Raw genomic sequence first — 25504 nt, 5'->3', positions numbered from 1 at the left:
AGACGCAGCACTTACACTTCAGAGTGGTTCTTTCAGGGGTTTGTTAGGGTTTGCTTTTTTTAAAATACTTCATATCAATCCAAAGCACTAAGCAATTCCACCCGAAAGATTAAAAGAAATTTCAGCAAGACTAGGAAACCTACATGGAAAATAATATCCTCACCCGTTTATTGTTGATTTTACGACTTGGTTTTGAACTCAGTGTGAATACAATGTAAGTTTTGCAGAAAAATCACACACCTGTCTTTTTCACATGTATCAAACACATTTGAAGTTTAAAATTTGTGTGCCTTGACTTGCTCCTCTTTAACGTCTCTTAGGGATGTCCATTGTCACTGCTCCGGTGGAGTCCAACTCAGTCGCTCAAGTCAGGTGACACACAAATGGAAAAGGTGTAGATTTCTCAAAGACGGTCTTCTCTGTAGTGCATTGTGCTAGTGCATTCAACCAGTGTGTCAGTATTCGACCACAGAAGCCTGGGGTTGGTTTGGTTTTAACTACACAATACAGAAATATAGTTTTACATGTAGCTTCGCATGCCTTATGGCTGCTTGCCCTACTGTAGGACAGTGCAATAAATACAAATATATGCACGCTAGAAAAGATTTAACTGCCATGATCTACGTCTCTTTCATGAGTACAAATTTACCTAGTCAACAATATGACAAATTTAGCAGAAAAAGTGGCAAATGGCAGTAATATTCTACTACAAAAACAAGGCTAGAAGCAAAGTGTTCTCAAGCTACAGAAAACTCGCTACTTCCTAATATATGATGTAGGGCCCAGTTCTGCCAAGTGCAGAGTCGCGATCAGTAGACTGCATCAGAACATGCTTTTCCCCCATTTAACAATGAATACTTCTACAGTTTATTTGGTTTTGATAACTGTTTATAAATAGCACACTATAATGACTATTAAACTATACAGCAACATGACATTTATAGCCTAATCCTGAATACAAAGTTCAAAGAATGTGACTACAAAGGCCAGAGAGCAGATGTCATCGACTAAAAGCATTTCCACTTCAGAATTTATTGAATGTTCTCTTACACAGACACTTCTTGATCGTGAAACCAAAAGGAACAGGATTTTCCTATTCCCTCTCTGCTCCAGTAGTAATTTAACCACACACCACCCTTATAAATTAGTGATGGATTTTAACAGGTAGCCCCTTGGGGCTATATATTTTATATACTTTATATATATGCACATTTACTTTGAATTCTATGTAAAAGTTGAAAAAAAATGTTTAAAGAAAAAAAAACCTCAGAATATATCACAGCTTTTTCAGCGAAAAAAATACAAATTAGTTTTATAACCACTATTCAATTTATCAAACTTTTTTTTTTCCTGAAGTATTTACCTTTAATTATGTACACATTACAGGAAATAAAACTTTTTCCACAAACGTTCTCTAAGGTGACAGTTATCAATAGGATGGTGAAGTAACAGCAGGAAGAATATTAAACAAATGGGGGTGATCAATTTCTGCTTTTAAAAAGTAAAAAGTCACCATATAATTAAGTACAAAAACCTGCATTGAATGACAACTGCTGGTGTAGTAACTTGATCAGGTATGGAGACCAAGAGTATAGTAAAGCCCTATGGTAATAATATTTCTGTAGCATTTTCACTTGGTATGTATATACTAAATGTTGGCAAAGTTTCCGTAGCATTAGCTTATACAAACACAGGAGTCCTCAGTCTGCTGCATAAAATGGAACAAGTGTGGTTTAATTCTCCTGAAATGCACCTGAAATCCAGAGTGTCACTTACAAACTGCATAACGAAACTTTTCTTCAGAAAAATATCTGTTTGGCATCTCCCGGGCTCTGTTCCATCGGACAATAGGGGCATTTTAACCTGGGGACAGAGGCAACACGTTAGAGACGTGGCAATGTACGGCAACAGAGCATTAAGCTTTTTCACCCCTTACAAAGACGAGGAGTTTGCAGTGATAGTCGTGGGTTTTTTTTTCCTCCTGCAGCATGAAACAAGTGGATTGTTAACCCATAATGCTTTACCTGGCTCCACTAAAAGTCACCTTTAGCTGAGGCTGCAGAGGTCTCCACTGGTGGAATTCCACCTGCTTAGACTATTCCTGCTAGCGTTGATCCTTTTCTTCCCCCCACCTCTAAGTCTGAGCCTCAGAGCCTCCCCCAATTAATGGTGTCAGAGCCGTGCTGTCACCAAAGCTGATCAATGAAAGCACCAGGAATGAGTGATTTGGGACAGGAATAGCGCAGCAGCAAGTTTACTGGTTCAGAACGGCTCAAGTCACCCACGATGGCATACCTTTAGGCTCTGCTGGCAGGGCAAAGAACACAGACATCACTCAACACGTTCATTCACAGCATCATTTATCTTCACACTGGATTTTGCCAAACTTAGGGCTCTAAATTAAGCTGACAGCCCCCATGGAAGCTGCATATATTCAAATTACCACTGGTTCTCCCCGAAGGAAATCTGCATAGCTCCCTCTCCCTCCCATTTCCTCCTTCCCAAAAGCCTGCAGGCACCCCACTGATATCCAAGGAGGACTACTTCCACGGTGGTAATTACCTGCTCCATTACTAAGTCCTGTGTCCCCAGAGTCTTAATTTTATTTTCAAGGGATGTTTCAGGCATCACTAACCTCGCTCCCAACAAAAAGCTGTGTGTGTAAAATGTAAAAGCCTCCATTTTGAATTTAAGACAACACAGTGGTACTTAGAACTTGGATAAGTACTCTGTTCATTGCATTCCTCCATGAAATCTCACTCTCTACAACATCAGAGGGTTCATTACACCTTCCTCCAGCTCATCAACCTGGCTTATCTGTTTTTTAAGTCATTGTCCAAGAGTAACAAGTTTCCACCAATTATGTAGCTATGGACTCAGTTTTCTCAAAGTTCTGCCCTGAGGTTGCTTGAAAGAAAAGAATGGTACTTACTTGCTGCCATTAAACATTTTATTCAAAGCATCTCTTGATATAATGTGACCACAGACTAATTTCATAGGTGGATTATTATCTGTTGTTTGCTGACGAAGAATGGGACAGGCAAATATTGAATGATACCAGCACTTTTTACCAAGGTCCACTTCAATCTGTGAAAAGAATTAACATAATTTATCTTGGGAAACCACATTTCCAGACAATTATCCCTTTTAGGTCATGGCCCTTACTTAACAGATTTCACAACTGAGCTGTGAAGGCAGCAAAATCCATTGTGTGGATGCCTGACAATTTCCCAGCCAGAAATACTTAATTGTGATCTTAAAATGTTGATTAATGTTGCTACTTCCCACCCCAACAATGCAAAGTATTCTGCCAAAGGACAAGTGCGTATTTTAGTGCAGATCTATGCCTTGGCAGGAGAACTGAGCTGACAACCCAACAAGACTTTCTGTACTTCGCAGTCAGTGATTTCCAAAGTGGTTTAGATGATGGATTTCATTTAAGGGTGAAAGGAGAAAAAACCCCAGATTTATTATTTTGATGTTCTACAGCTACTTGAAAGACTCTCCCAACACCTACATGTCATGTCAGTAAGGAAGTGTATCAGAATCATTTCTTTTCAGTGCCAGCACAGAAGACTCTGGTACAGCACAACTGTTGCCATCAGGATCAAGTGATTTCAGGAAGAGACGTGTCACAGAGAAGAAGGGGTCCCTGACTTCAGGAATTGACCGAGAACTGCAAAAAGCACAGCTCCTGTACCTGCAGCTCCGGGTTCTGACAGGTTTAACCTTCAGCAGAATCTGACAATATAACCTTTTCACACTACTTAATCTCTGCCATTGCACACTGAAAATAAGGCTGCCCATTCCCACACTGCCTTAGCAGTACCACTAGAAACTGTTAGGCTTAGAATATGCAAGGAGGCATACAAATACTGCTAACTGATCTGCATCTGACAGCAACCTTTTCCCAAACGCTCCCTAGCGCATCATTCCTGTCTGGATGGCAGGGCATGAATCTGTCTCACGAGGAGGTTACGCTCTCAGTGTTACAGAAAACATAGCTGGGAGAAACTCACGCGTACTTAGGCTTTAAATTAATCTCCCTCAGCTGCAATCAAAGAGGCTAGCTCGGTTCATGCCCAGTCTGCACACAATAGGTTTTCTTCCCAAACCAGGAGCAGGCCGCCAGAGAGCCGCACATACCTGGTAAGCGCTACAAAGGGAAGCTGGGGTTTCCTAACAACTGAACTTCATTTCAGCTGATACAAATGAGTTGTGCAGGAAGGACAATGCACTGGATCCCCATTCCGTTCTCCCGCCCCCAGATGTAGCACTAATTCTTTCATCTCCTGTCTGCCAGATAAAGAGTGCAAAGCAACTCGTGGACAGAGCTGAAGCATAGCTAGGAGAAGTGACTGCTTCTCAGTGGGATGCATTTCCTTTCCAGTTACACTGAAACAGCCCTACGCTGACCGTGTGACATAACCAGAAGGTGACAGCATCACTTTTGTTAAGGTCATTTGATCCTTCCAATGCCAAAGGGGTAACAAGTAGAGGGTAGATTTAGATTAGATATCAGGAAGAAGTTCTTTCCGGAGAGGGTGGTGAGGCACTGGAACAGGTTGCCCAGAGAAGCTGTGGATGCCCCATCCCTGGAAGTGTTCAAGGCCAGGCTGGATGAGGCTTTGAGCAACCTGGTCTAGTGGAAGGTGTCCCTGCCCATGGCAGGGAGGGTGGAACTAGATGATCTTTAAGGTCCCTCCCAACCCAAACCATTCTGTGATCATGTTTCAGTAAACAGGAGAGCAACAAACAAAACTGAGAAATACAAACCCGGAAGACAAATGTAACAGAGACAGTAACAACAATCAAACCTTGTCAGTCACACTAATTAATAAGTCATCAAGAAACTACAACCAAACCTGGACTTTGTAACAGATAAGAACGCAAACCTGAGGGTCTTGGAGGAGAGAGGATTAGTAGAACTATATAAACTGCAGGAGAAGCATGCAGGGGAAGGGAGTGGAGGAGGAACAGCCAGAAAGGGGTACAAAAGGGCCATGCCAGTATTTGAGGGTCGACAAAATACATTTCTTGTGAATCCAGAGTGGTGTGTGTGCTTCCACCAATTTCAATCTTCCCCAGCCAAAGAGGAGGCAGGGATCTTGGCTGCCTACACTGATGTTTTATGCAAGTCCCGTATGTGGGTGCTGAAGGCAGGGCCTCATCTGCAGCAGCCAGTGTAGCCGGTCCTATCAGTGTCCTTTGTGCGTGTGCGTGGGTAGGTGTCTGCGATCCATGCTCAGCTCTGCTACTGGTTGAACCTACACGCAGGAAACCAGCAGCCAGGTCCATCAGCCTGGGACAAGACCCCAGGATCTTTGTACAGTGGGAAGTGCCAAGCCCAGGAGCTGCTGGAGGTGGCAGACGTAACATCCCTTAACATTCAGTATAAAAGAAACCTGAAAACCGCATTCAGCATTAGAAATCTGCCCTGGGATAGCTCAGCATCGACTCACCGGTAGTTCATCCTTCTGGTTCCAAACGCCCGTGCACTGCCTTTGCTCAATAACTGCCTTGATATTAATTAGAGCTGGTAATGCTACACAACCTGCTGAAAAACTGCGGAAAGAGGCAATGTTAACATAAAGCGCCTGTTAGGAAACTAGCATTTTTTGTGTTCCTGCTTTAAAGGTTAACTGGGACACATGTCGTACTACTCTTGTCTGTACTTCTAAGCTCCCTTCAAGAACAACAAGCAAGAGTTTTGGCACAGGTTATCAGGTGACCTTGCATCGCAGGCCAGGGCCCTCATGGACTGAAAACAACAGTTCATCCCTACTCTGAGAATGATTTTATACACCACCTACTTTGATTTTGAGCTGTACCGTAGGTAGACATCAGTAGTTGCTGTCTTAACTATGAAGAGCCTAAGAGTTTCCACGTAACTCACACATACACACAACCCATCATCCTTTAATTACATGTAATTACCATGCAAAGAAACTTGTCTTTCCACCTTCCCCTTAAATCATGAAAACAAGTATAGAAAAAACCATAGGAAGGCAAGGAAAAGAAGGAAACCACGGCCTGTAACAAGACTGGCAGTGCACAGCTGACCAAAGGCAGTGCCCCAACAGTTGAGCCTGCTCTGGGAGTCACCCATTACCAGAACTTACCACATTATTTTGAAATCTGTCACTGTGTTACAAAAGCAAGTATGACACTGAGTTTGCACAAATTAACAGATGTTTTGGTGGATTTATGTCTAATGACAGTACTATTGGCTTGGAGCAGCAACAGAAACAGGATTTGACCTCGGTATCAGGCTGCTGTTTCTCTGGCAGATCATTTTACTATTTGTGCAAGTTTTATTGTCTACAGAAGTCACGACCTTCCTCTCTGCTCTGCCCCTCCAGGCACTTGTTTTTATGTTTCTGCAGCAACATTCTGGCTAGTTTACTTGGGGAGGATGTGCTTGAAACCTATGGATCTCTTGCCTTAGCTAATTAAAGAAAAATATTCATATCCCTCACCTCTGACTGGCCATTTTAAACCTTACACTTTCCTTTTTGGTTATTTCAGCCCTGAGTGTAACTTGTGTTAACCCTGTGGAGAGTTTAGACAAATAGTGTTTGTAGAAATAAAAGCATTACTGCTTCCATGTATGAAAACATCTCTGTAAGAGCCCTTTAAGAGTGTAACAACTCAAGTAAATAGTAAATTCAAACGGTGTACTGTAGTCCTTCAAGATCCTTAACCATGACCTCCTTAGCACTGTCGCTGCCTCCATGCAGTCACTCAGATGGCAAGGCCTGTACAGGATTAGATGCATACTGGAGAAACCAATCAGCCTTAAAAAGTGACTCCTACCCATGTACTAGAACGCAATATACTTTATAGCAGGGATTTAACTTCAAGCTGGTTTAATTTCTACAGGATTTGCAGTGCTCGAAGGTCACGCCAGTTTAAAACAGTCTTGCTTATGACAAGAGTACCGATACCACCCTGACAGTAAATACATTTCAGTGCGAGTTCGCCCCACGCACAAAGCAAATGTCCAACCAATCCAAACATCAATAACAGGGATTTTCCACTTCAAAAATCTCTTGGCCATTTGCACTGAAAACTGTGTTACAGTATCAGTGAATGAGCAATTAAAATATAACGGACTGTTAATTTGACTGGAACAGGAAAAATATGAAAACCAAGACCCAGAGATAGAAGTTTTTGCAATCTATAAAGTCCTCGAACTGAAACTCAAAGTTTATCGTAGAAAGACAATTAACTCAAAACGGCTCCCTTTGTCGCTTCTGTTCTACACTGTGTCAGAGGTGCAAACAGGAGAAGCAGAAGGCTTGACAATTTTGAGAGCTCTAAAGTAAGCACAGAACTCTAATAATAGTAACATGCAAACCATAAAAATAAAACATATAGAAGAAAAAAAGAAGAGGTAGCAAAGCTTTTTCCAAGTACCAAATCTAGCCCAGAAAGACACATATAATCTGTTTTCTATTTAATGTCTGAAATGAAAATGAGGACATCAGGCAAGTGTAATAGGGAACTAGAATCCAAAGGCTAAATAGCAGCTAATCTGTTTTATCTTCAGAGAAGCTAGAAGGAGATTAGATTGGTTTTTCTTCACATTTCCAACAGCCTCCCACAGATTTGCATTTTGGCAGATTAGCTACCGAGCTTGAAAGAGACTTTTTTCTCTGCAAATGAGGTCCAGAAGGTAATTTGGAAATTTTAGCAGCTCAAATCATAACGTAACTCTACCTGCCTTCTCCTGAGAAGAATGCTTGAGTAATGTATGGATTAAAACCCAAGATCATCAACTGCTGACACAATCATGGCTAGACTTTTAGGTTTTTTGCAGCTAAACAACAGGGACAGCTTTCCCACACTTGCTGTGGAAGTAACTGGCTGATTGCCACCCTCATCTTCTGCACTGATGTCTAAACTATGGAAGCCAGAATCCATCCATGACTGCTCCCTCTTGAGCTGCAAAGGTGCAGGGTAAAGGACAGCACAGGGGAACCTCTGATTTCTAATCCTGGCAAATCTTGTGAGAGCTAACTGTAACCACACTCTTTATTTAATACAAGCTAGATGAGACTACTTTCTTTTGTCCTTGACAAGAAACAGAAACCCAAACACTATGTACCTGGTCCCAAAAGCAAGTGAAAGCCAGCATACCTAACACTGAGAGGTGATTCAACCGAGAGACCCAGCAGAGCACAGGCATCTCTTGTAAAGATGTCACAGATGTCCGCCCACTGGTTTGCATCTAATAGGTGAACGTACGGAGAGTTCTCTATACCTTGCCGCAGATATACGAGGCTGCCCATCAAAACCTGGATATCTGTGAGGGATAAGGAACAGTTTGTTACTTTATATGACAATAAAAAGTCAGAGCGTACTTAGCTTTTACAGGGAAAACAGGCAGATACTCCAAATAAATAATCCACATCCTTGTCCCTACGAAATACTGCTGCAGCCATCACAGAACAGATGTCTACAGCTATGAGAGCTTCAGTCCACGACCGGGGGGTTGTCTGCCCCTCCACAAGCATTCATTTGCTTCAAACAGGTTTACTTTTTCTTTTTTTTTCAAATAAGCTTTCTGACACAGACATTACCCTAAAAACTAGGCTTTACCAGATTCAGTTGGAGATGGTTCACTTAACTCACATTTTTCAAGTTTCATTTCTCTTTGTATTACCCCACGCAGCAGAAAAGAGCAGATGACTACTCCAAGAACATTTCTGTGACATTTTAACACTCTACCCTGGCAGCAGGCCTACTCTAGAAGTAATCTATGTATTATTTAAAGAGTCAAAAACTTTTAAGCTTAAGCAAATGTGCAGACATATCAAAATACAATTTTTGTGCTCTCTTAAAAAAAAAAAATATTAAACTCAGATTGTAAGGATTCAGGTTATACATGTTAAATACAAAAATAAACTGCCTCTAACAAAATGAAAATAATGGGAGCAAAACACGTTTGGAACGTGATTTATATTTTAGGACAAGGTGCCACATCCAAATGCTTTAAATCCCCTTAACGTGACAGAAAACTTACCTTTCTGATGATTCAGGGCGAATGGCTGGAAGTTTTTTGCATACTGAAGTGCTTCTCTTTGATTTGCTGTTCCACCCATCAATAAACTAATGAAATACAACCTGTGTAGTTTAAATTCCAATGAACTATTCTGTGCCATAAGCATTTCTCTGTTGGATACCGCCCACCTAGAAAAAATGAGGAGGTACAGTGGGACACAACTCAAGAGTAATTAAGTGTCAGCCTACGCCACAGGATATAATTACTATTATCAACCACCTATTTCGAGGAGAATACGACTGTTCCCTGAAATTCTGAGAGTCTATACGGAGCACAGAAAACGGCAAGACCCTTCACAAGTGCTACACAGGGCACACAGCGCGTGAACAACAGTACTTCCAGTGCTGCTGTACAGGTTAACCCCTGCAAAATTCAACACACGCTGGCTGGAAGGCAAGACTGAATTAGGCACAATGGAAGGTAGAAATAGCTAGAATCCACTGTATGTGGATAAATACTGCTCTGAATCTTAGCAATTACAGATAGTCTGTATGTTGAAGAAGTTTGACCAAGACTTTCAAGAACATATTTTCCAACTTCCTCCTTCGCCAAGCCTTTTCTCCAAGCCACGATGTTTACAAGCATGTGTGTGTAGAGCGTCGGTGGGGGCCTCATAGATAGACATCAAGACGGGGAATAGGGGGAAGGGAAATCAGTTAAAACATCATACTTTACCCTGCCTAAACTTTGCTTTCTGTGTTATTTTCAACTTGGGCAATAAAAATATTTCTCACTTTCTGGGTCTCATAACCATGACAACACCGATGTTTGGCTCCCAAATAACATGCAAGAATTAGCGTCGGTGGGGGCCTCATAGATAGACATCAAGACGGGGAATAGGGGGAAGGGAAATCAGTTAAAACATCATACTTTACCCTGCCTAAACTTTGCTTTCTGTGTTATTTTCAACTTGGGCAATAAAAATATTTCTCACTTTCTGGGTCTCATAACCATGACAACACCGATGTTTGGCTCCCAAATAACATGCAAGAATTCTTAAACACACACCAAGTAAAACGAACTGGAATTGTCAAAGCATTTCATAAAAAGTTATTATTTAGATTTTATCCCTCCCTTTCCTTGTTTGTTGTTTGGTTTTAATCCTTAATTCAATTTAGTCAGGCCTAAATCAACCCAGTCTTTCTCTTAAGAACTTTAAGTTTCAACGTTCTTCAGTACATCTGTTTCTCATTAGTGTTAATTAGTTATACTGTTTTCACTGTGGGGGCCCCATTAAGCAAAGAGCTTTTCCCTTTTCAGCAAGGAAGTGAGGTAGTACTCGTTCCTTAAAAAGAAGGGGCATGTAAGGCTTCTCTTCTTTTCAACCCGTATGAAAATAAGAAAACTAAGCATTCTTACAGCACTGCTAAAGCTTTCAATGCAAGTTACCCGTCTGCATTAAGATGTAGCATTAATGAGCAAGTATCTACTTCCAGTTTGTTGCGGTGAGAGTCTGGCTTTACTGGCAAAGCTTTGTAAGGACAGCAGTAACCCTTCAGTAGGAAACAGTGACAAACGTAGCCTTTGAACCAAGAACAAGCCCTGCTGTCCCTAATTTCAAGCAGTTTGAGATGAGCAGCCTCAGAAGACAGTCAACATTGTCATCTCTACCAGGAGGAAAGGGCACACTCACTAACCATAGGGTGGTTTTGGGTTTTTTTTTGTTGTTTGTTTTAATGATCAGTGCCCACTGTTTAAAAGGGGTATAGTGGCAACAAAGCTCACTACCAACTAAGAAAACAATAGCCTGAAGTTAACAGCCACAGACCAATAAGCAGCTGAAAGACAAAAACCTGTTATCAATAAACAGTAAGACTAGCCCACAGTCCCATTAATGAGATATTAATCTGTATTGCATCAAAAGAGCCTCCATCCTCTCCCTGTCAATATCTGCAGCCACATCACAAGGCACTTCATCTTGCTGAGATAAAGTCTATTTTTCCAAGTCAGCTTTTAGGCAGGCTTTCCATTTTGAGCCGAGTGGCAGCCCAGACTGGTATCAGAAGAAGGCAGCCACAGCAGCAAGGCCTGAGGTACTTGGTCTAGGACGTTCCTATTTATAATGGAAAAACAAAAAAAAGAAAACTCAACAAGTGAGGTGTAAAACGTTAAACCCACATACTCCCTACCACTGTCTGAAATCATTAGTAATCACAACACCTGCCTTCCTACCTCCTCTTAAAATTATACTTTGAGTGTTTTCACTTCTGAGGCCCAAATCCACCTGACTTTTTTAAGTTTACAGTATACTATTCAAAGCACAGGTACACGGAGCCCTTTTATAGCTCCCACATGGGATTTGGTTAAAATTAATTTCTCAAAGCCTAGCAAAGATTTAATTTAGTTTAAAATGCGCCCCAAAAGTCCCAGCAAATACCAGGACCTATCCCCCTTGTTGCTTTACAGATGTAAGAGAAGACAGTTACCTCCTCCCCAAAAGATTACAGTCAAAAGCTTGAAGCCTGCAAGTCATTCTCACCTGACCATCCCACAGAGACCCACCTGGGCTCAGAAAGGCCAGATTCCACCCAGAATCAATGTATGGTTTTCCCTCCCCCATCACCATATTATAATGGGAAAAGTCACTGGAAATTAGTGGGATCCTGTGGAGGTAGAGAGATTTCACAGCTTAGGATGCAGGGCCACACTGGGCATCCACGAAGTCAAGTTGGACACCCCACAAGAAGGAAAAATGTTATGGCCAGTCACACTGAATTTAATTCTGAAGCATAATGTTTGTGTTGGAATTTGTATTAGTAAGAAAATATTAAACAACTACAATTACAGGGGGAGGGGAAGGTATTTTGGTTTGGTTTTTGTAGGGTTTTTGGTTGTTGTTTGGGTTTGTGGTTTTTTTGGTTTTATTTTTTGTTTTTTTTTAAATCAGACACAAATACTGACTTCTACCACCAGGCTTTGAAAGTCTTTTGGAAAAGTCATTACTCTAACAACCCCCTGTTGATGGCAGCAACCAGGAGAAGCTCATCCCTGCTTTGTTTCCAAGGCCCAGCTAAGCCGAGCACCAACTGCAGAGCCAGACAGGCAGGTTATTGTCTTCACCCCAACCTTCCTCAACTTTGCATGGGTAAACCCTGCTGTACTCCCCTTCCTGGTTCACGACACTGTCATTAGTGACCCCTGTGTAACACCCGCTTCCTGCTTCAATGCTACTGTCAGTAGCCGACCTCTAGAGCGGGCCAGGTTGGGGCTGCTTTTATGCACCCCTGAAACTCTACTGACTGATGTCAATTTTAACCATTTATTAGCTTTTTGCCCAAAGAGCACAACACCACCCCTTCAAGCTCCTCTGACATAGAGGCCAACCCTCCAGGAGCAGTTTCTATCCCTCCTGAACACGCACTCTGCTGGGAAATAACATGGGAAATACACTGAGTAGCACCAGCCATTCTGCAGCGTAACTGAGCATTTAAGACATCGGTTACCCCCTAAACGGTATAGTTTGCTCACATTTTAATCATCCTCACTAACAACCATGGGTTTTACATAAGCATGACTCTAAGTAAGGACCCTCTGGTGCCCAGCAGCAGGCCAAGAGAGCTTTCGCACCAAAGAATTTAAACACAATAAACATTACAAACAGACATGAGACAGGGTGGGGGAGGGAGACCAGCATAAAGGCTGTGCTGACAATACACCCTATTCTCTGTTCGTTCAGCTGTCTTTGGAATAAGAGTTCCTTTGAAGAAGGACCATGCCTTCTCCTTTCTTCGAAAAATGTTTAACACGTTGCAGGAACTACAAGATAGGATTAAGCAGCAAGGAGTGAGGCGTAAGGCCCGGCAAATTGGAGCTGAAATGAATTTAGTGACTTCAAGCGAATGGACAAACAGCAAGTTGCTACTCCCCAGAGAGTATCCTTCACAACAGCTGTGTTACTATTTGAACTACAAGAAATATGTGGTGTAGCTGACAGTAAATCCTGTTTCAGTTGTAACACCAGGCATTTCAGTGTTGCTTCCCTTCAGTTAGGCAATTCAACAGCAATAAACCACCTGAGCCTTCCTCCTGTGTAACTATATTCAAAAGCCACCTATTTACAGCTAACTTTGCAAGACTCAGAGGCATAATCCAGGGTCCAGTTTAGGAACATTGTGGTGCACTGAGCTTAGGAGGCAATACACTCTGAACTGACCTACCTTTGTTGGTTCATGGTAACAGGAAAAGAAAATGTATGTTAATATGAAAATATTCTTAACTGAATAATGAAAAAAAGGTATCTTCAGTATTACGAATTATGCTCTGGAATGAGACAGAAATTTTGAATTTGCTTTGTTTCATTGTGAGAATGGTATTTTGCTGGCTGGACCTAAACCACAACACTGGTTTTAAGTAGTCATTTTGAAGTTGGTTTGTGTTTTTTGTTTGGTTTTTGTTTTGTTTTTCTTACTTTTCAAACTAACATAAGCTTAGCAAAGCTCTCGCAGCTAAAAAAAAAAAACCAACAACACACAGGCCAAGGGCTTTCTTATTTTTAAAGAATATTTTTAATAGCTATTAATATTTTTAATAGCTATTCTGAAGTGGTACTGCACAGTTACGTATCTGCTACTGTAAATCATAAAACAGTAGCCCATGAGACATTTCATAACCTTTCCCTCCTCAATGCCACTTTCAGCACCGCCTGATACATCTAATGGTTGTGAAGTCGACTATGATCAAGAAAATACCCTGGTTTGAGGCTGATGGACAGCCCTCAGATCCTCCCACACTTGGTTTTCATCCGAGCACCCAGCATTATCCACTGACTTGCATTAATTGAATCGTTTTGTTCAGAAGAAATCAAACTGTGTCTGTCCAAGCTCCCAGGGGCAGCTCACATACAGCAGAGATGGTCCTGCCAAGGAAGGGGTCACACGCCTCACCCAGTGTTAATCAGCACCTACCTGGCAGCAGCAGCCTGCAAAGTGGACACCTATCCTTTCGCTCCCCCTTCCCACCCTCTGGTCTCTTATCTGGAAAGGGAGAGTAACTTGAAGTGAGAACTTGGATCCCCTGTCAAGTTCTGCTCACCGCAAAGGCCTTGTGACGCCAAAAAGACTTGGAGATACCCAAGTCCTGGCATCCTTCATACCTGGACCTTTTAAAGTAAGGTTCACTAACGACTCACCGTAAGGCTAAGTACTGTCATGGCAGACAACTGTTTCTCCAAGTGATGTTTCTTCCCCAAAACCTTAAATCAGCATCACAAACAATTCAAACTAATCCCTAATCTAAGAAAGGCCCTTTGTTGAGCACTGCCCATGGGGAGGGACACAGAGGGGATGAAAGAAGGAAGGGGTTCACTCAGTAACTAGACCTCTCAAAGGAGAAACAGGGACACATCAAAATACACTAGAGACAATATTTATAGTAAAAAGCTAGAGGATGCGTTAAAAGCATTTAAAAAAAAAAAAAGAAGGAGAAAGAAACCTGAGTAGACTCACTCTAATGCAGGTCTCAGCACTCTAACTTTTAATGCTTCCAATATTCGATTCAACTCCACAAACGGTTCTTTCTGACTTTGATCTATTGATAGACCAGATTCCTGAAAAAACAAAGACAGTTTTCAGTTGAAGCAGCTGCTGGTTTTCTGACAGTTTCAATATTCACCGGGAACATTAAGACCCAAGTAAGGACACTAAGACAAAGCGTAATTTTCCAGGGTCGGTAACATTCAAGATCCACACTTTTCGTTACCTGACAAAGTTCCTCGGCTACATCCAACATGCCCTGCCGAAAGAAGTGCTCCACCATCACCTCGTTGAGAATGCGCTGGCTCTCAGCCTGCCAGCACCCATCTATCCCCACGCTGCTGATGTCAGAGTCAAAATTCTGGAATGTACAAATTAACAGTTAATAGGTTGGAACAAATCGCCCCGCGTAATTTTTTGTTTATTATGCAGGACACCTAGGTCTCCACCCCTGATGCTTTCTGCCTGTTACCCCGTTGGCCCTCAATTACCTCCTGTTCAAAGTGAAATATACCTGTCAGCTTCTTCATTATCCCCTGTGTACAGGAAAAATCCTTTGGCTTGATTGTTTCCAGTCTGAACATTATTCACTGTAAGGAATTACACTGACAAATTACAAGACTAGCTAGCAAATTAGAAATCTAGTTAACTAATAAAGGGGTTTCCAGACCATGATGTGTTTTTGAAGGAAATATCTGCAGAAGAGGCTTTTTCCATATATAAAAACTGAAAATGCATGAAGAACAGAAACCAAAATCGCCTACACTAGAATCAAAATAGCGTTATCGATGCATCACTGTCACTATAGCGCACGGAATTAGAAGTAAAAGCTTTAACTCAAGAGGTTTTTACATAGCTGGGGGGTAGACAACGCTGAAAAAGGAAAATGCTACTTCTGACCACCCCCAAATGACAGATGAAATTCAAATCTCTGAAGACCTCAATATCCTAGCAGCAGGATGAGCTTTGAAGATCTCTCAGATCTTTTACAGCTCTAACCCTGATGACCCTACTGCTGTGTATTTTTAGGCCAGTGGCCTACAGTCATACTCCAGGAATAAATATCATCACGGTGACTCTCCAGTAACACTTGGCACTGCTTGGCACGGTGCCTCTTGGCAGCAGGAGAGCAACACTTATTCTAATCCAAGATATAAACCAGGATTTTAACTGCTAGCACATTTTATGATTAGGGCAGGCAGGTTAATTTGAATAAAACCCCTCACCCATTGCCTAAAACAAACCTCTAGCAAAAGAAACAGAGTCCAGAAGTCAGCGCATTGCTTGCTGCCTGACCTGACGACCTGGTAACTACGGCTCTCTCCCGAGAAGGAACTTCAGAAATCAGAAGTTTAGTGAAAACAACAGCTCTTCAGCTGCAGGTCTGAGCCGACCGACAGTCTGGCGCGCTACGGGAACGCGGACCTAGCACAAATGCGTGCTTCTGTCAAAGCAGGCAGAGCAAGTAACACAACGTCGGTACGAGCCAGCTTCCAGCACACCGCACAGCTCGGCTTCACGCTGCATCTTGCTTTTATCCACCTCTTATTCATTTCCTTCCCCGGCCCCTTCCGTGTCTCCTTCGCTGCTGCTCTGTGTCATCCTGAGAAAGGGGCAGCCTTCTCGTACCTGCGCACACAGCTTCAAAACCACCACTCCCTTCAGGTCTCTCAGCAAACTTCCAGAAAAACATTAACCTTGGGCTAGCAGATTGCCTCTTCCACCTTCCAGAGGTGGAACGAGATGAGCATTTAAATTACTGCCACTGATTCAAGTCCCACATTTAACAACTTTTCACTTGGGTGTCTTAACCTGCAAGCAACCTGTCAGGCTGCTCATCTGCATCCTGAAGAGACTTAAGCATCTTGAAGAGTAAATAATACTGTTCTAATTTGTGCCAACCCTTTGAAGCCTTTAAGGTTCACCACCACTGCTGATCCTGGTTATCACTGTCCAAACACCACTAGAAAGTAACATAAATCCAAGGAGAATGCATATCAGAAGCTGCATTAAGAACACCAACACCCAAGCTCGCTTTTGTTACTTAGATTCCAAGGCAGGAATCATCAGTAATCTAAAAATAATTGACTTCAAGTTATTCTTCATGGAATTTCAAGTCCTAGCAAACACATAACCCTGTAAGAAGAAACTCTATTCTTCTGGGCAGTTGTCAAGCATTAGCGTTGAACCTATGCCTCACATCACACCCTTCTCACTGCCTGGGGGCAGAGGTGGTAGAGCCACTTACCTCAGTTCCACCACAAAATCCTTGTTTTGTTCTTCAACAACACACCTAAGGGCCTTGGGAACCTTTGCAAAACCCTGTCCTAAGTTTGATGTTTTAGTAGGACAAAAGATGGTAACAATGAGTCATAACAACCTAGACGTGCTGTAGGTTCGAGTCACATCATACAACCCGGGGGCCTCAATTTTGTTTCCTCCTCCCTCAGCCATTCTCTGATCAACCCAGTCTGGACCAGGGTCTCATTGCAATAACTTTTTTTTTTTTCTTTAAACAATTTCTGAGGTCTTTATTATACATGGGACACTACAGCTCTGCCTCCTCTGGGTCCTGAGGAGCTTCAAGAACTGACTGTACCTATTACGGTGACTGTCACATGTCAGAACAAATTACCGCTTGCCTTTGGCTTCAACGTTTCACAACTGCCACGCACGCATGATACGCCAGAGACTACACATCCCGGTTTTGTTTTCTAAATGCCAGCAGTACGCTAACTGCTCTGGAAGCAGAACAAATGCTAGTGCAGAGAAGAAAAAAGCAAAGGCAAATATATCCTTTCAAAGGAGAAAATTTCTTTCTTTTGGTAGAAAAGGTAACCCTTCTTGGATCAGAAGCATGCAATTCATGTAGAACTAGTATGAAAGAAAGGTCTAGCTTATTAGATAAACTCTCCAGGAACTGCTAATTAAAGGCAACACACAAAGTCTGGGCATTTCATACTTTAACACAGCTCGTATTTGATGCCAAATTTGAACTTTCACTTTCAAATGCGTAGGAGCCTCTGTTCCCAGAGTGAACTCTGCAGGCAGACAAATCATAGAATCACAGAATGGTTTGGGTGAGAAGGGACCTTAAAGACCATCCAGTTCCAACCCCCCTGCCATGGGCAGGGACACCTTCCACTAGACCAGGTTGCTCAAAGCCTCTTCCAGCCTGGCCTTGAACCCTTCCAGGGGTGGGGCATCCACAGCTAAATCTAGTTCTCATCCAAGTTCATAAGCAATGACTACACTAACTTAAAACCCAACCAGACTAAACTTCACAATATAGGTATAACCCTCCTTCAACGCTGGAAAAGAGAAATTTAACCTGAGATTTGCCATGAGCAGATAATACTGCAAATTCTTTCGGAATCCAAGCTTGTTAAAGTAGGACGTTTGTTGGTTCTGCATCAAACAACAACTGTCATTTGGATGCGTCACACAACATCTGTATTAGCACCTGTATTAGCACATTTCGCAACCCCAAATCAGGCAGTAACGAGTTACGTTTACCTGTGCCTGAGCACATACAGCTAGGAAAACCATGAGCAGTGTTCTAGAGACGTTAATTCGTCTGTGAAATAAACAGGGATCCACATATGACAGAAACAGAACTCCCATCTCATGAACCAGGGCGAGGGCTGTGCTTCTTTAAACTCTAACGAGCATTTTATTTAGGAAGCAGTGGTAGTTTGCCCAGAATGTGTTGAGAATCAATTCACTATATCAATTACACTTAATTACTTCTACTGGTTTAATCTTAAGTATATTATGGTGAAGTAATAGGGGAGGGGGTTATTTCAATAGGTTATGGGACTCGGATGCCAACAAAGACTTTGCTGGCAGTTTTCAAGCATATTTTCCAGCAGGGAGATCACATTAAGTACATATGGAAGACTTCCTTCAAGTGTCATTGTCCAGGGAAGCACTAAATTCCACCTGGATTTAGAACATTACACATACTCATCTGACAAACACACCAAGACTTCAGGGTACACTTTAAAGTAGCTCCCCTAAGATACTACCGTCAGGAAGAACTGATAAAATCCAAACTCCCTGCGTTTAAAAAAAAAAAAAAGTCAAACAGAAAGTTCATATATGAGGAGACAATCCTAACCGATGCTCTGAACTTCATAAAAGTACATCCTGCATTACGAGCAGGAGTGGGAACTTGTGCAGTTCCCACTGCTTCCAGCCTTTGGATGCAAACGCCACAGTCACTAAGCGAGACTCAAAATCCAGAGGAATGGGCACACCGAATACAGCAAGTTGAGCTCACTGCTGACCCCCCCACTGAAACAGCCCTTCTGACACTCCACAGGCACAGAGCAGATTATTGGGACCCTTTCTAGTATTTTACAAATGCACACGCTTGCAAGTTTAAAAAATGCTTTTATTTTCAGCTCTCTTCTTTCAAATAAAAAGAGTAAATAAACTTAAAACAGCAGGACAGAAACAGCACTAGAGAAAAAAGGCACGTGACAACCGAAACAGCAATTCGGAGATTAGACTCATCTCTAAACTTACTAAACTTTCAAGTGTTGTTTTCTTTAGCCTCTAAGAAATACTATCACCAATTTCCACTGAATATTCACGCCCTCTATACACAACCTAGGGCTGCTCTATCTCAGAGTATTTAAATGAAGAAGGTATAGCAAGTGACAACTTACTAGCACAAGGTCCTTTTGCTAAAGCAGAACAGGAAAGTTTCAAACTTAGGACAAGATTAGATAGATTTATTTCAGACATCAAGCCAATAATAAGGATGGAATTTTACTCTAGTTAATTGGTTTAGATACAGCAGCAAGGATTAGAGACAGATGCGTCCTTAAGCTTTGGATAACAGTGACACTTGGATTAAAGCTCTTAGTACAAAGTTTGAGCTCTCCACGATGGTCAGTCATAGATGAGGGAAAATGTAACGGTTGCACAGACCTTCTGCCCAATAATGCAGCGTTACGGACTTGGTCCCTTCACTGCACTACTGTTAAATGATGCTTTCACAGATTACCATTACTAACAAAGTTTGAATGAGATTCCCAAAGTGGAATATTCTGTAATGCTGGAAATGTCTTTGTCCAGAAGGAAAGACTCATTTACTAGTGTCTTCCTTAGTAAGATTATGAAATGCATCTCAAACCAGATGCTAAGACTCACATAAGAATGTCTAAAAAAGCAGCTACAGGACTCCTTGCCTACAGACCTACCTTACAGGAAAGAACATACTGACTGAGAAATGTGTAACCTGAAAGTATACATATGTCATCACTTACCACAAAAAGAAAAAAAAAAATTTCTAGTACCATCTCAAAGAATTGTTAATAATATCTACCTATGAAAATATATTCAGATCCCAGTTATTCTTGAGCCTGGATTTCATATAAAAGTGTCTCAAAGAACCAAAGATACGCTTCACTCACTATTTGCTGTGCCATAGACACAGACGCTACAAAAAAAATCTGATCTACTCTACTCCCATTACGAACACTATGTGTTCTCAAATTAAGCCCTAAGAATCAAAAACACACCTGAAGTGTGTACAAAATGCTTTTCTTAAAAAAATCCTCTCAGTTTTTAAGCTGCCTTCTAGAAGAGAAACCCAATTCTGAGTCATTTGCTACTGAAAATGAACTAGAAATGCAATACATATAAACGAAAAACACAGTATTTCTTGGGGAGAGTGATAATGAAGCAAACGTTTTGCTAAAGTGATTAAACACATACCAAGTCTAGTAACATCTATAGGGCATGTTGTCTTGGAAATTAAGATATTCCAGCTGCCCCAAAAGCAGCACTCTGTATAAAACTGGCTTACTTAGTACTTAAGTAAGTAAGCAAGTACTTACACCCCAACACTATGCTCCTGCAGTTGACAGGAAGATTTAATTAAGACTCATTGTAGTATAAATCCCAATTTTGTAAGGCAGAGTACACATCAGCGAATATATGTGACAGTACAATGAAACCACAATATAAATACCTTATCAATGGCTTTTCCAACCCGGGATACGCTGCTGTGAATGTCTTTGTGATCGGAGGCCAGTTTTTGAACTGTGTCTTTTATTCTTTTACAACACTGTGTCATAACAAGTGAAATTGTCCCTGACAAGTCTCCATCTTGATCTAGACAAAAAGAGAGGAGAATTACTAACTCGGTCACCAGCAAACGATAACATTAAATCTCTCAATGTGCAACAACATATAAAGGCAAGAAACGGTGTTAAAAGAAAGAAATGCAATCTAGAGAGTATTTGCAAAGCATGATCAGTTTACATGAAGGAAGGTGTACAGGAGAGCTCACCCATGGAATCAGGAATCCAGTCAGGTAGGTGCACAAGAACACTGAACAATGCAACAGTTTAAAAATATTAAAGATTTCGTGTGGCTCAGTCACAGCAGATTAATAAACACATCTCCAAGAAACACCCCATCCACAAACCTCAGAGGATATAATAGGAAGCTACTGAACCTACTACGAGATCATTTTCCTTTTAGGCAGTTCCCTGAAGATACGTCAGAACGTCATGTTTAACTTCAACAAGGTGCAAGCAAAATTTGGATTAACAGAGGGCCCAACTCATTCTTGCCATGCAAGCTATCCACTTACATCAGACTCTGTCTGCGTTTGAGCTGTACGAGACCTGCGCTTCCTGACTGGTGAAAACAGCCCTTAACAGTTCAACTAACCAGACTGCAGTTCTCCTCAGCAGATGAGAAGCAGCTCGTAAAGGACCTGACTGTGAACATCAGATCCGCTCTTTCTCGTTACAAGATTTGTTCTCTACAGACTGTGGCATTTTGAAACTGATGTCCAACCAATACGTGCAATGCTGTATGACCCATTCTGTGGGCAAAATAATAAATATGAAAGGTTTACCAGCCCCTGACCACATCACATCACTTAACAGTGTACACCCTTCGTGCTTCAACGCTAACATCACTCGGTAGCTGTACTCGGGGAAAAAAAAATCACCTTCTTCTGTGCTTTGCTAACGTCCTTTCTTCCAGCTTTTGATTTCCAAACAGAAGGACAGTCTCTTTTCCAGTCTTACCTCTGAAGGTGTCTCCTTCCGCAAAGTTCATTTTACATTAAGCACTTTTCCGTTAGGGACACGGACTCCGCAGCCTTCAACTGCACAGGAAGGGGGGGAGCAGGCCAGAAATGCTTCCCTAACATTCTGGATCCAAACCCTTCATGTGAAAAAAACATGAAATCCCCGAAACAACTCTTCAGAGGAAAGATTTTAAAAAGCACCCACGTTTTCCATGAAGTTTGCTCCTTTCTCATTTCCGATGTTAACAGGCCTTTTGTTCCAGCAGAGCCCAGTTTCTGGTACTTCACGGAGAGCAAAACACAGGCGCATCGAGCTGCTGCTGCGGGACCGGCAAGTCGAGAACAACAGAAACGAGCTGCAGCTCTTAGGGTGTACCCTGAACAATATGCCTCGGAGAGAGCAAGGGCAATCCAGAAGAGCGCTGTCATCATGGGGGTAGGCAGTAATTTACCAGCCCCTTATTCCAGACACCTTCCTTTATGCACCCTGACTCTCAGCCCTGCTGCCGACGTCAACGGGGACAACAGCCTTCTGCTGTCACACACTAAACCAGCCCATCTCCAGCACGGCCAGTAGCTCCTGTTCACCCCCACAAGCCCCACCTGAGGAAGCTTTAACAGCATTTTCACAACCATCACAGCTTTTAGGAAAATAAAAAAAGCTTTAACTTCTGCCTCCCTCCAGTCCCATGAAGCTACTCATCACCTCTCGGGCAAACAGCGAATAGGGCTCCACAGTCTTCCCAGAGACCAAGCGAGGAGCCACAGGACAGAAAGTCCCTTCAGCGCACACTCGATGATGTGACTGCGCATCCTGAATTAGAACCAAAAAATTCACTCAACTAGTACAGAAAGTCCGCCTCCTAAAATTATTTCAATAACAACCATTATTTCTGTTATTTAATTTTTATGATAGACATGTAAAAAAAATCACAGCAAGACTCTTAAATAACTCTTCTCATGACTTTTGCCAGGACAAAATCATCAAGATTACGCAACAAGCAACATGGAAATACTCATTCCCCAGTAAACAAAGAGGTCAAAACACACTTGCTTAACAGCCATTTTCTGCAAGAAAAGCCATTAAGCTAAAACCCAAACAACCCACATGCATAACTGCTTCTACCCTGAGCAACCAAGGGACTTACTGGCCCCTAACACTTTCTGCAGCAGAAAGCAATGAAAACGTCTATGGAGGAAAAGCCATCAGAGCCTCAAGAGAAAAGATCTTCCCCCTGTGCCCATAATTAAACTATCAGCTACTTACAGTAAATCAGCAGAAGAAAGCCTGCAGTCGTACCAGCAATTCTGTGTTCACAGAGCACTACAGACCAACAGCTTCTCTACGCTGCGTAGTTAGTCACAGTTAAAAAATACTAATAAAACAAACACATGACCGAGCAGACACTAGGCCCAGAGCAGAGTCCAAAGCCAAGTTTACTCAGCCAGACACATTTCTCACATCCAAGAATACACAATCCTGCCTTGGCTCCTCCAAGAGATGACATACATTAGGGGAAGAGAGAAGAAAACCAAACTTTGTCTTCCTATTCACAGGGCTGTTCTGTACTGGTGCTTTACTATGAAAACAGCTCAGGAAATGTTAAGAGACACTGTGACTGAGGAAAAGAAAACCAGTCTGGAGGGTGAAGCAACTTCTAAGAGTTTCTTTTTCTCCACCCACTTCCTTTTTATATCTGCTGCCTATTTAAGGTCTTTTCATACATCTTTGCTCTCAGATCTGGTCCTCCAGCATTCATTTCTCCTTCAGCAGTGAGGGTTTTCTCTTCTTTTCCTTTTAAATGATATACACAAGCATATTTCTGCAGTTCAGGCCCATGAATTACAGAGCTCCACATCAAGAAGTTTGGCTACTTCAACTTCCATCAATTTTCAGAAATACTCAGGATATAACTTTCTAATAAGAACAGGTATTTGCAGATTTTATGTATTGTAAATAACACATTAAAGAGCAAAGTAAGAATTTTGTTACCTGTGAAGGCAGTTCACCCTCAGACACTAAAACTGAACACAGTCCCCAGATGTTTGAGAGTGCCCTAATAGCACGTTGGCTTCGTTCTAGAGTACTTACTAGAAGAAAGCTCTATTTGGGGCACACTCTGCTGCGACATCATCGTCGCTTATTTGGCAAGTGCTGAAAACACATCCAGGGCCTTCACAAGACAGTCCCAAAAACTCTTAATCCAAGTCTAGATGGAAAATCCAATGCAGACCCTGAAGGAACTGCAAACTGGAACTTTTTTTTTTTAAACAAAGAGAGTAAAACCTCTGGATTTGCAACAGGATTCTCACAGGCAAATCTTCACAGCCCCAGAGTCCTACAAAGATCAATACAAGCATAAGGGTCGTGACACACAGCTTTCCAGGCAGGGTCAGCATCTCAGTTACGAAGACATGCATGTAGGGGCCGACAAGGAAGCTGAGGGGGGCAGGGGGGCTTTTTACAAGGGCCTGTAGTGTCAGGACAAGGAGTAATGGGTTTAAATTGAAAGTGGGGAGGGTTAGATTGGATATCAGGAAGAAGTTCTTCACGGAGAGGGTGGTGAGGCACTGGAACAGGTTGTCCAGAGAAGCTGTGGATGCCCCATCCCTGGAAGTGTTCAAGGCCAGGCTGGACGAGGCTTTGAGCAACCTGGTCTAGTGGAAGGTGTCCCTGCCCATGGCAGGGGGGTTGGAACTGGATGGTGTTTAAGGGCCCTTCCAGCCCAAACCATTCTGCGATTCCATCAACTGTCCCTAACACACAAACTGTTTCAAACAGCACAAAACACATTTACTGAAACGCATTACAAAACAATGCTGAAAAGACCAAACGTTATTTCATCCCAAATACGTGCCTCAAAACTGGAGTTTCATGTTTGCTCTCCATGGAAATTGCTGCGTACACACAGCAGCTCCAATACACTCGTGTTTGTGTTCCTGGAATTATACGCACTTGTAAGCGAGCTTTGCACCTGTATTTGTACAGGACTACAGCAAACACATTTTTCTCTGAACCAAACAGAAGCAGATTCCACAAAACAGTGAAATCGTACAGTTTGCTCTCTAGTTTGAGCTCAGGAGCCTGCACGTTCCATTTGTCATCTCCGAGCCATCACTTGCTTCCTGCATGGCCTTGGGTAAATCACTTCAGCTGTCGCACCATCCCCTCCCACTCCATCAATAAACACTGCGTTACCTCCATCTCAGGGATTTCGCAAGGTTTAAATGTCCCACATTTATAGCGCGCTTCGGCCATCCGGCCGCCTGCGCAAGTGCTCGACATCAGCTGTGAAATACAGACCAGACTTAGGAGGCCATGTTTACTTCCTGATGAAGAGTGGCGTTACCCTAAACGCTTCCAAACCCAACCACATCAAAAGAACGTGACTTACGCACTTAGGAGGGGAAAAAAGAAAAGAAGTAAGAGAGGGAAAAAAGAAAACAGAGCAGCCCTGCTGTTTACTTCCCCTGGGGGTGACTAAGCCCATTGTAGCCCAACATAAAGGGGCAGAAGGTACGAACACGCTGACCAGGGTCACGCCGTACCTGCTGATCAGGAACAAACACCCCTCTGCAGCAGCGCTCACACGGCGGGCGAGGCCCGGGAAGGCCCACACCAGTTCCTACCTTCACCTCTTCCCCGTCGGAAACGCACACAAAACTCCGACTCCGCGGGGAGACCTCCAGATCACCTCCCCCCAGCAGAGACTCCTCGTGCTCCGCGGGGCCGGCCCGCAAGCGGAGCAAGGACCCCTGGGAAGCGGGGAGCCCAGAAAGGCACCGAGCTCGGGGCCTTTTAACCCGGGAGGAGGGAGCCAGGCCCCGTCTCCCCGGGGAAGGGGTAGGACGGAGGGGAACGGGGGGGAGAGGGGGGATGTCTCCACGTACTCTCGGTCTGGAGGATCT

The 25504-nt window shown here is 42.6% G+C and overlaps 1 protein-coding gene across 1 annotated transcript; it reads right to left on the bottom strand.

Annotated features, from left to right (window-relative positions):
• Positions 1 to 140: 140 nt before the first annotated feature.
• On the bottom strand, positions 141 to 25496 carry RMND5A (required for meiotic nuclear division 5 homolog A (S. cerevisiae); the record flags this gene model as incomplete). Its single annotated transcript, XM_010161960.1, has 9 exons — positions 141 to 1863; positions 2933 to 3087; positions 5463 to 5565; positions 8143 to 8308; positions 9029 to 9195; positions 14512 to 14612; positions 14765 to 14899; positions 20522 to 20664; positions 25487 to 25496. Coding segments are annotated over 9 exons (1044 nt in total), but the record flags the coding sequence as incomplete, so codon positions are not given.
• Between the last annotated feature and the right edge of the window lie 8 nt (positions 25497 to 25504).

Source organism: Eurypyga helias, unplaced genomic scaffold (assembly GCF_000690775.1).
Source record: "Eurypyga helias isolate BGI_N326 unplaced genomic scaffold, ASM69077v1 scaffold13892, whole genome shotgun sequence".
Lineage (NCBI taxonomy): Eukaryota > Metazoa > Chordata > Aves > Eurypygiformes > Eurypygidae > Eurypyga > Eurypyga helias.
This window is presented reverse-complemented; position numbering and strand designations above follow the sequence as displayed.